General features: G+C 41.5%; 1 protein-coding gene across 1 annotated transcript in view; it reads left to right on the top strand.

Moving 5' to 3' along the window:
* COL21A1 (collagen type XXI alpha 1 chain) overlaps positions 1-10,947 on the top strand; it is a 140,904-nt gene extending 129,957 nt beyond the window's left edge. The window contains exons 28-30 of the mRNA XM_054987749.1: positions 1,957-2,157; positions 7,643-7,720; positions 10,430-10,947. Coding sequence (XP_054843724.1) covers positions 1,957-2,157; positions 7,643-7,720; positions 10,430-10,617 — 467 coding nt within the window. The 3' untranslated portion in view covers positions 10,618-10,947. The remainder of the gene's footprint in view (positions 1-1,956; positions 2,158-7,642; positions 7,721-10,429) is intronic.
* Positions 10,948-12,175: the final 1,228 nt, after the last annotated feature.

Genomic DNA, 12,175 nt, shown 5'->3' with positions numbered 1-12,175 from the left:
TGGAATGTTATTGTGTCTTTAAATTACACCAACTTTTTAAAATTAAGACTCCTCTGTTTCACTCTTCTTTCTTTCAAATCTTACTATGTCTTCTATTGCAACATTTTCTGTAGCCTTTCATATGCCACAATGAAAAAGATACAAATACTGTGGCCTTTATACAGTCTTGTACAATTGAACCTCTGGAAGAAAGAGGATCAGGTGAACAAATCTTTTATCATATCGAAATGTGGTTATCTGTTTTTTCAAGGTATAGCATGTGGGGCTCTTGTGGTCATTCCAAGGAACTGTTAAAATGCTTGTAGCATGGCAGTTTTTACATGTCATTAAAAAACTGGACATTGAGGGAATTGCACTTTCCCTTTTACAGCTGCCCTTATGTCCCCAGAAGAGCACGAAGCTCATGTTGCATTCTCTGCACAGTTCATTGGATACAGGCCAGTAGCTTCAACTATGCCTGACTTCATAAGCATTATTTTCCAGTAACAAACTTATGTTTTGCTTTTTCATTATCCTACAAGTAGTTGATAAGGACTTGGCTAATATAAGCCAAGCTGACCTGTTGGAGGCGTTACCTCCTAAGCACTGCTGAGGCACATTGAGGAGAGACTTAATTAGTGGTTAGTACTCAACTCTCACTTACGACAATTGTGGTAGCTTATATGTACAGATAAAAATTAATTTTATCTACAGTAATACCATGGCAGCTGTTTTTCTACCAATCACATAAAACATAAGAATTGCCTGGCTGGATCAGACCAAGAGCCATCTAGTTCAGCCCTTAGTTTTGAGTGGTGGCCATCCATATACCTCCAGGAAACCTCTAAGCAAGGCATAATGGAAACAGCTGTTGCCGTGGTTTGTCCTCAACATCTGGTATTTTCAGGCCATTTGAACATGGAGATTCTGTTTAGCTTTCATGGCTGATGTTCATAGATTTGATCTATCACTCATGAATTTATCTTTCTTTAATGAAAAGAAATAGGCAAATCTGTTGACTGAATCTTGTACTATCAAATTCCAAATTCTTGTAATTCCAAATTCCACTGAATCTTGTAATATCAAATTCCATAAATTAATTATGTACGACCCCAAAGGTTTTTGTTTTCTTCTCTGAGTCTATTGCTAGGGGAGCTGATTTTGATTGCTAACACACAAAAATTCTGTCACATACCAGCTTTCTAATTAAATAATGTAGAATTCATTCTCTCCCTCTTGCTCACAAAATTAAGAACAGAAGTAACTAAATCTTTCCTCTTCCTTACATCTCCAAATAGGTTTTAAAACAGTTCTTAAAAATTAAGGATATCTCTGATTCATCTGTGACATAACTGCATCAAGCAATCTCACAAAAGGTTTAGTTCCCCTGTATTCTCTTCTCCCCGCCCCCCAAACCAAGGCTTCAGGAAGAAGAGAAGATAAAGACTGAAGACAATAGTGTTCAAACTCTACTTTGAGATCTGAAGTTCGTTTGAAGCTTATTAGAGGCTCCTTAATGAGAAGGCTAGTAATTGTGGAAACAGTTCATTGAAAGATACCACTATAATCTTCCCTAGCAATGTGCAGACTTCAAAAAGTGATAGATAAATTTTAGGGAGAACCCAACAGGCTGGTCAGTATCCCTCATGAACTCTGTATGTGCCCTATGACAAATTCTGGGATCCTCTGCAATGCATAGATGTCTGTTTACAATAGATAACATATAATGGGCAAGATCCAGTCAAAATTAAGTAGGCTTATCTCATTTATTCTGAAGAAAGATCTTATCACATGCTTAAATGTCTTTCACTAGAACAACAGGACTTAACAGTGGTTAAATTTTGCTGGATTTAACCTTGAAAATAGATGTTAACGTCAATCATGTTGATGTGCTATAGAGATTTTAAAGACCATTGATTTTTTTATAGTGACTTTCTCTCTTTGGTCCTAAGCAGTTTTTGTCTGAATTCTTCTTAGCTCAGTTGCCTACTATACTTCGGAATGGAAGACTGCAACACTGTGATCATTGCCAGTCTCACAGTCCTTCCTCAGGACCTCCTGGCCCGCCAGGCCCAACTGGCCCACAAGGTCCACGAGGTTTTCCTGGCTTGCAAGGAAATGATGGTGTTCCAGGTCTTACAGGGGCTCCTGGGCGTCCTGGAAGTCGTGGACCAAAAGGTAATTGTATGCATGACTCACAAAGCATATTTTTCTTTCTATCCTTGGCTTAGCAAGATCTGTTTGGAAGCAGGCTTAAACTAGAGGGAGTAAAAAACTTGCCAGATAGGGATAAATACAGTTTGCTTGTGGGGACCCCTGAAGATCTCCAGCTTGCATCAGTTCCCCAGTGTGAGCTTGCCTCAGTTCCCCAGCTTGTCCTGCAAAAGACAAGGGGCATTGTACATGCTCACTTGTTTCCATGTGTTTGAGCTGGCAAGTCTGCTCCTGCTGAGTTAAATAATAAATAACGAGCTTCTCAGCACATTTGCTGAGTTTGTGCCTTTTTTTTTTGTGCCTAAGGACAATGGTGTTAGGGAGGGTTGTTATTTCCTGGTTCTTGCAATAGAGGTATGGTTGGGTGTGACTTAATTGAAGTGGCTTGTGTTTTCAAGAAAGAGAGATGAGGGATCAATGGGCTGGAGAATGTTCAGCTTGCTTTCCAGGTTTAGGTTTCCCTAATTCCTCACTATTTATTTATTTTATTTATACCCCGCCCTCCCCACGAATGGGCTCAGGGCGGTTTACATCATCCATAATATACAATAAATTCATCGTCAACTATAAAATCAATAACACTCTTAAAACCGTCATTAAAATAGTCCAGGCGCCTTTCGATAAATAACCAGAAACCTGCATATAGGCCCTAGCATGTGGGCAGAACACAAGGCCGAGGGCAGTCACAAAAGAGGGGGTGGTCTTAGATGTGGTGAGGGGGGACACCTGCTGTTCCTCAGCCAAAGGCTCGGCAGAACATCTCCATTTTACAGGCCCTGCGGAACTGTAGTAGGTCCCGCAGGGCCCAAATCTCCAGAGGGAGAGTGTTCCACCAGCCGGGGCCAGGGCAGAAAAAGCCCTGGCCCTGGTTGAGAGACCAGACAGATGTCCCTCAGGCTGGGAACCACCAGGAATTGTTTGTCTGCTGAGTGCAACGCCTTGCAGGGGACATAATGGGAGAGACAGTCCTGTAGGTATGCCAGTTCCAGTCCATGAAGGGCTTTAAACACCAAGGTTAACACCTTGAATCGGATCCAGAACTCCACTGGAAGCCAGTGCAGCTGGCACAGCACAGGATGGATGTGCGCTCGAACTGGCGTTCCTGTAAGAACATGTCCCACTGAGTTCTGGATCAGCTGCAACTTCTGGATCAGGCCCAAGGGCAGCCCAGCGTAGAGTGAATTGTTTGGAGATACTCTGAATGTAGCAAAACTTGGGCATTGAAAATTTGTTCTTGCAAGCTGCTTCTCAATGAGCAATTTCACTAAGGCTTGGACTCTTTCAGCTCAGAGGTCAAGAGTTGGTAGGTCATAAAGTCTTCAGTGTACGAATGAACATTACAGCCTTGAATTCTTCTCTTTTGTCCTTCCTTTGGATTATCTCTCTGAAGCAAAGAGCGAAGAACTATCTCTTCTTTCCAAGAACTATCTCTTCATTTTGGGTGGTATGATAATGATTGTGCCAGTGACCAGAAGAAAGCATGCTTCTCTCTACCTGTCCTTTACCTCCCAGTCTCTCCTATCTCTTCTTCTGTCCCCTGATCCCCAGTTCTTGGATGCTGTTTTGGTAGTATATACTATGCATCTGGGTCTTGTATAATGGGTGTATAATGGGTCCCCAACATGGTGTCCATGGGTGCCATGGCACCCACAGACACCTTCCATGTCACCTGCCAGTGTTTTTAGAAAGGGGTTGGGGTCAAGTGCTTTTGCTCAGCAAGGCTTATTATTGGCCATTCGATATTTGATTGGCTATGCAGATTTTTAAAATGTTGCTTTGGCGGCAGCTGCCAACAGAGTACAAGGATCTTCACTGTGTGACTGAAGGTAAGCTGCAGCAGCCATTTTGTGATTAGTTCCACCTCCTGCAGCAGCCATTTTTGGCAGCCATTTTGTGGCAGCACCCATCAAGTTGTGTCAGAATTCCAAAAATGGCTGCAAGCCTGAAAATGTTGAGACCCCCTATTATATATAGCATGAGGCACACTGTGAACTTCATTTCCCAGAGTGCTGCCGTCATACTTTGGTCACTAGCATTGCCAAAGCACTGAAGTCATAGAGAACAGGGGAGTGAGACTGCCTACCTGTCTGCCAGACAGCAAATTCTTTCACAGTAACAACAGCTGCCAACTTTTTGGGAGGAGGGGTTGAAATTGTGACAAAATAGCTCTGAATGCTCACAGGGAGATGGAAGCTCCATTAATGGAGTGTTGTGAGGGTTATTTTCCCCTCCAAACATCCAGTGGATGGGGGTCAATTTAGATCTGGACTGTATGGCAAAAGATGCTTTAAAAAAAATCCTCCTCTTCTGCAGTTTTACCCATATGAAATCCTCCAAGAAGGGCTATTTTCCCTGTGGTGGAAACATGTGGAATGCTCTGTCTCTCATCTCTTTGAGCCTTAGTTTATCCAAATGCAATTCTAAGGCAAACCCAGAAGTATTCATGAATGTTACAGCCTTCAGAGGGGTGGGGATAAATCCCAACTTAGCTGCAAATTCCTGTTCAGAACAACATTGTTGATGAGTTGTTAAGTCTAGGCAAAAAGGAAATGTTGTGCTTCTCCCAATCTTTATTTGTAAAGAAATGCCAGGGTTCAACTGCCTGAAAATCCTGTAGTCTGACTGGAAACCTGTCCCTTTTCCTGCTACATGTGAGCTATGTGTAGTTTTCCTCTGGGCGGCGGGGGGAGGGGGGATACTGGTGCTCTGCAAATGCTCCAGACTGTTCTTTTTAATTTCTCTTGCCAGGATGTGTCCTAGCCAACATTTATAACATATTCAGAACTTTTCCAATTAACCAATTAAATATCTCCTTATTTGTGGTTTCCAAAAACTGATGCAGACCATTGTAGAAGTTGTTCTTAAACAAGTTCCTCTTCTCATGTTTTTGTCCATTCCTTGTATTTTTTTTCTCTTCTGCCCACAATAGGGGGCTTCTTGCTTTCCTCTTCTCTTCTCTTTGGCATCATTTCTTTGCAGGTTGAAACCTCTTGGCCTTAGTAGTGGAAGGGGAGGGGATTCAGAAGTAACTAAGCAGGCCTCCTCTTCTCTGCTCCCTCTACTGCTGGCTGGGTTGGTTGTCAGAGCCTATGCTCCTCAGTAGCTTTCGAGAGCCACAGCTCTCTTCGTCAGTTGGTTAGTCTTAAAGGTGCTACTGGACTCTTTACTGTTTTGCTACTACAGACTAACATGGCTAACTCCTCTGGATCTGTCCTCCTCAGCTGACTCCTAGCTGTCTATAAACAGAGCACAGAAGCCATGTGTGCTATAAACATTTATTCATCCTCTCACATAACTCATGTTTCTTGCACAAGGACAGGGGATTGTAATAGGATGTTAATTATTTTAAACATAATTTTGTCATCCAGAGAAGGAATACTTCAAATCTTAACAAAAATGTGATTTAAGAGGTTCTAGATGTGGGGACGCTTCTCTGCCTGCATGTATCTATTTGTTAACAAGACAATTACATTTACAGAATAATTTGAAGAGCATGAATATTCTTCGAACTTAGTTCATATTTCTGACTCCTACTCATTTAAGATTTTAATCAGCATAAACCATATCTCTCTGACACTTGGTAGTAGACCTAACCCTCCTTTTATTTGAAGATGTTTAACAATGGAGCACCAAGTTGCAAGGACTCAAAACATTTGTGTCAAATTTACATTTAAAAAATAAATAAATTGTATGGATTAAAAATTGTAAACTTTAAAAACACAGACTACCGAATTAAAATTACACAGAAATTAAAAAGAATGCAGCCAAATCTGCTGAAACAATTTATTTTCTACCAAATGCTCTCTGGATTAAAACTGTCTCATACACCTTCCTAAATATAGCGAATGATGGTGGTCTCAGATTTCGTTTTGCCTGAATTGTAGCTCTATTTCATTAGGTGTTCCACTACTTACAGAGAAACACTAATCAGGTGTGGACAGTTTAGGTGGCTGCTCCTTTTTAATAGAATGGCTTACCCAAAGAGGTGAAAAGGATACTTACTCTTCAGAGGTTCCAAAGCTGAGTACACACACTTTTAATGGTCTCAGCAAAGTGATAACCATTTTTTAAAAAACTTGTCCTTCAGTTATACCACCAGCTGAAGATTTTAAATTAGTATTGTTGGTTGTGCTTTTCTATGATTTTCCCCCTTTATTATTTTTTGGGGAGGGGGATTTTTGACCTATTCATGAAGACCCAGATTATTTTAAGAACTTATATAAATGGAAATGTGTGATCTGAAAATATAAACGGGATAATTAAATTATATAGCTGGATATGAATGGGGTTTCTTTGTTCTTAGATTCCATAGGTTTTGTTTGGTTTGCCATTTTATGATATGGAACTTTCACACAATCATCTTGCTTACGACCCTAGCTTCTTTCATCTCAAAGATACCTTTTCATTCTTGAAATTTGGACTCCAGAACTTTACACTGTACTTCAAATGTCTGATAGCTAGGAATACTTTTTCTGAATTAAAATTGGCGGCACAGTGGACTCTTGAAGCACCAAATGTTTAGTTTGAGAATGTGCAGAATTATGATTTACGTTTTGAGGAGTCCACCCACTGACTTTGTCCATGACTCATTAAATCTGGATGGTGCCCCCCATAATTCCAAGGAAGCAAGCCCAGAGCAGTAACATTGCAGAGATGCGAGACATGACTCTTTTGGCAAACAATTTTTACATGAAGGCTGGCCAGACTTTTCTGACTTTGTCTGAACAGCTGGGCTGATCTCAGGCCAAGCATTAGAGGCTGAAGCCAGCAAAATGGAGGTAGAGCAGTCATGGAAACCATGGTTTGGATAATAGAGTTCCATCATCAAAATGTAAGATTCTGCCAAGTAACTCTCAGTGACTTCACTGCATGAGTCCAGGAACTGCATGAGTTAAGTAATTTTATTGATAAGCTACTAGTATCATTCCCTGTTACATTCCTTGCCGGGAATGGCATTTCACTACAAGCACATAACATATATAGGATTCTAAGCACAGCGTAATCCTCAGAGTCTCCACCCCCTTCAGGAAACAGTTAGCTAAGTTTAATAGATGAGCAGCAGGACAAAGCAGAGATGATGTGTTAGAAGCTCCAAGGCCATGAGGCCTGGTTTCTCAGGCGAAAGGGAAACCGCACAGATACCGGTAGGCTCTCACATTTCAGGCAGAGAACAGCAGGCACATTCCAGGCAGCTTCAGCTTCTAACATCAGAGTCAAACAGAATCAAACAGTACACAGGCCTTGCAGAGTATGACACAAAATTACTTACCTCATCAGGGGGTAAGAGCATCAGGCCAAGTAGGCATACAGAAGGCAGCCTTTTCCAGTGTGTGAGTACTTTGAACTGATTGATTCTTTGTAGCATACTAGTTGTTTCTCAGAGCATGTTGGTATGTCCCAGTACACAGTTCAGGAATCATGGTCTTAATATATATTTGATAACTTGCAGGACTACATGGGAAAAATGGAGCTAAAGGAAGCCAAGGAACTGGGATTCCTGGGATGCAAGGCCCTCCAGGGCCTCCGGGTAAGTGCCATACTTGCCTAACCTGAGGTTTTTGTTGTTTAATTGTTTTTGTGATGCCTTAACTTGGGACCAAAGCAAACATAATGATGTTCATCCATCTCTGTCAGTTTGTAAAAGGCAAAGTGTGCACTTGCGCAGCTGCAATTTTCATCAGGTCCAGGGGAGAAGAGTAGTTTGAATTCTTCAACCCTTGCTTGGTGCCGGTAGTTCAAACAGGGCTTTCAATGCTCCTGTTAAAGGGGGAAAGTCAGTTTTTTAAAAGACACGTTCCCCACCCACCCCCACTCCGCCATTAAAACCACTAATGCAGGGCAGATTTTAATTGGTAGCCAGCACATAATTGCAGGTTGGGGATGCACTTGAAGAGCGCAGAATCATAGTTTTTCTTATGGTTTGTGTTCAAAAGTGGAAGGTTTTCTTTCTTTCTGTAAGAGCCATAGACAATTGAAATTGACAGCACTCTACTGTTCACCAATCCTTTAAAATGTGGATCTTCTCAAATACTAATGAATCAGGGTGGGGAGGAAATATGAATTCCCTGCTCTGTGCAGCGGGTTAGACTAGATGACCCTTGGTATCCCTTCCAGCTCTATGTTTCTATGAATTTCAGTTTGTGTTTAAATCTTTTTTCTGTGTGTGTATCCTATAACAGGATATATTCTATACTTTAGACCTGTAGCCAACATGCTGGCAGGTAAATTCCACCCCCTCAGCCCTAAATACAGACAGAACTGGAAGATGTTCACCTGGAAGCTGTATTGAGCATGGTGGTAGAGGTGCTCCAGATCAAGGAGGTGTGGAGCCTTGGACTACTGGTTGCTGCAGCAACTGGGAAGAGTTCCTTTGTTGGTTCTAGAGCTCATTTGATGGAAAGTGTCTTCTTAATTGCTCCACCAACCAGGATACACTTCTGAGTTACTGTGAGATTCTGACTCCCCCCTCCCACCAATGTCTTCTTCTGTTCCCACCCTTCCATGCCTGTGATGTTCATGGTGAGTCTGTACTGCCACAAGTGTAGATATTCGAAGAAATATTAATGATGCCTTTTTCTTCTAACGGGACTGGTGGCATTTGCCTACTAAATGGCAAACTGTTCTTAACAAGGATAAATTGTTTATCTCCTCTGTGATGTGTTCTCAAAAGAGATTTTGATGATGGACCAATCTGTTTAAATCCAGTTGATCAATTCACGAAAACATTTTAAATAGTTGATCAACTGCATGCATTTCATTTATTCCTTCGGAGAGCCAGTATGGTATAGTGATTAGAGTGCTGGACTAGGTTTTGGGAGAGGCAGGGATGAATCCCCACTCTGCCATGGAAGCTCACTGGGTGACCTTGGGCCACACTCTCAGCCTAACCTACCTCACAGGATTGTTGTGTGGACGAAAATTTAGGAGAAGAGAATGATGTCTGCTGCATTGGGTCCCTATGGGGGATAAAGGTGGGGTATAAATGTAGTAAGTAAACAAATGGCAAGCTGAAGATAGCTGCTGTATTAGACTGATGAGCTTACTGGTACCTACTGGTGCTTGTGGGCAGTGTCTGGTTCTGCACCTCCTGGCCTCTCAGCACACAGCAGAATGTTTCATACGTACCACTTCATGCTTCCATGAATAACACAGAAGCTGGGAAGCAGATGTGATTAATTTCCAGGTTTTCCATTCCCTCGGCATGTACATCTTTCTGCATCTGGCCTGTGTCTCTCACTTTGTGCCTAGTATATCCATAGCAGCATGTACCTTTGTGAGTGTTTCCTGAATAACAACAGCCCGGGGAGACAAGTAGCTTAGTGGGCTGATTTTCAGGCTTTCCGAAGGCTGTCTCCCAGGCTTTTCTTTTTGGATGCTTTTCAGAGAGAGTTAAGTCTTGGCATTCAGCATGTTTTGGGGTTTGTCCTTTTCTCCAGTATATTCTTGCTTCCTTCCCTGCTCCCAGTTCTCTTGCTGAGGCCTGATGATTGTCTACAACTGAGCAACTGTGACTTTAAAAACATCTGAGATGTATGGTATCTGTCAGTTTTGTTCTATGCATTTGATGTGGTGAAGAGTTGTTGCTCTCCTTGGAGCCTTGCAGGTGAGAACTTGCTTCAAAGAGGCTGAAGCAGGTGATAACACCTACCATACTTTTCTGGGCTTGCACTCTGAATGGCTTTAGACCTTCGTGTCTGAGACGAGAGCCACCCAGATAACGCCAGCTCTTTCAGAGGTTATTCAAAGCCACATACATCGCTCTGTTGTCAGAATTTGACTTTTCAGAATTTGGGGGGGGGGTAGTTGTAACTAATTCAGTCCCACCTTTTTAATAGTAGATATTAGTGTGTTGGAATGCTAGGGAACTTGGATTTAAAGCCAGCAGATCGGGTGACAAGGCATTTTTTCCAAGCGAAAGGGCAGTTCCAGTTGTTCAAAAGAAAGGTGATTTTTGCCGATTCCTCTCTCCTAATACAAATACCTTTGTTGCACCCATGTTAGTCTCCTTTGGTTCCCAGGGAGCATAGCAGTCTGCAGCAGGAAAGGGGAAGCAGGAAAGGTCCAGTCCATAGTTGGAGGGCTGCTGGTGGACCTTTGGGCTTTACACCTAAACTGAATTACGTCGAATATTTTAATACGATGAGGCCATGGATTTGCCCGCAAATATTTTTCCAACTATAGTGTTGCATTGTACGGATGTTTAATATTTCTCATACCCATTTCATGTCTTGTTAAGGTCCTGAAGGCCCTCCTGGGATAAGCAAAGAAGGCCGTCGTGGGGAACCCGGAGGACCTGGTAAAGATGGAGACCGTGGAAGTCCTGGAATTCCTGGACAACCTGGACCCCCTGGAATTTGTGATCCATCTTTATGCTTCAGTGTAGTTGTAGGAAGAGATCCATTTAGAAAGGGGCCAAACTATTAATTGAGTAAATTTTAGTGGGCAAATGGGGCCCTGGTGCTTACCTTTTACGTTCACTCTTGTCTCAGGAAGATGACTAGCATAATCCCCTGTCCCAGGAACGAAGGTACCTCTGGTGTGGAATATGATAATTCAGTTATAAGATTCTGAAAACATTGGTTCTTTGTGGTTACAATCCTATGCGAAGTTATCCCCTTCAGTGGACTTAGAAGGGTGTAACTCCGCTTAGGATAAACTCCATAAATCTCCAGGCATCAATCTTGTTAAAGCTGGACATCACTAGATTTTATTGAGACAAATGGAACAAGTTGGTCTTGGCTAAGAGCCAAGCTACAAGTGACGCCTTACACAGGTTGGACACTTGTCAGCTTCCCTCAAGTTTTGATGGGAAATGTAGGCGTCCTGGCTTTACAGCTTGGCTCTCCATTACAGCTGCAAAACCAGGATGCCTACATTTCCCATCAAAACCTGAGGGAAGCTGACAAGTGTCCAACCTGTGTCAGGCGTCACTTGTAGCTTGGCTCTAAGTTTAGCCCTGTTGCTTTCAGTCATGACTAACTTTAGTTAGGGTTGTAGCTTTACCATACCGTGAGAGTGAATTTTCTTCTATAGTGTTTGCCCAGTTACATCGTTGCTTCCTTTTGAAGTCCACTGGCAACATTTTATTGGCTTCACCAGAAGCTGGATTGGATCCTCAAGTGCTTGGTGATCAGGAATACAATCACTGTGAAGTGTTTCTTATTCAGCATACAGATACAGCATCTTAATTTTAATGGGAACACGGCTGGCTCTGGCTGTTTTTTTAATTTGTGTTTTATTTGTATTTGTTATTAATCACATCCAATGTGTATGTTTCATATTTTATATGTTAGGTTTTTTTTTTTAAGGAAATGCATGACCCCAACAGTCTAATTCACCATTTGGCATCTTCATGCAGTTACTGTTACCTTTGTATACTATTTATTCAGATCCAATTACCAGTTTCCATCTATGATCGAAGAAACTTTTGCAGCACCTTAATGTAAACAATTTTGAAAAAACTGGCTTCCGAGTATAGTGTAGCAATTCAATAATAATAATTTGTTTGCACAGCAGAACTTAATCATTTGAAATATTTTCAGCCTGACTGTAGAATTGGGTGCTATAGTTTTTCTAAACTCCATAAGACTGCAGTTGTCAAAAATGGTTTACAAGATGTGCTAATGCTTACTATGTTACTATAGAGTTTGTTATGCTGCTTGTTTGTACTTTTTAAGCAATGCATTTCTCTGTTTATTTCATCAAATGAGAATCAAGAGGTGCTGCTGGCGCTCTAATCAACTCAGTTGTACAATTTTCATTAAAATTTGAAGCCATTAAGTATTATTGCTAGGAGTCTCTTATTGCACTTAACCAAAGCTTTATAACTGGCCTTTTGGTGATGGTTTTCATGTTGTCATTTATAATATTCTTGATGTTGAAGGATTAATAAATTTTTACTGAATTTGTGCTAATGCATATGATTTTTTAAATATTTTATAACAGGCTGTGTTTTATTTAAGGCAGTATATGAATTATATTT

Source organism: Eublepharis macularius, chromosome 1 (assembly GCF_028583425.1).
Source record: "Eublepharis macularius isolate TG4126 chromosome 1, MPM_Emac_v1.0, whole genome shotgun sequence".
Lineage (NCBI taxonomy): Eukaryota > Metazoa > Chordata > Lepidosauria > Squamata > Eublepharidae > Eublepharis > Eublepharis macularius.
The sequence above is the reverse complement of the archived record's forward strand: the minus strand, read 5'-3'. Positions and strand labels throughout refer to the sequence as shown.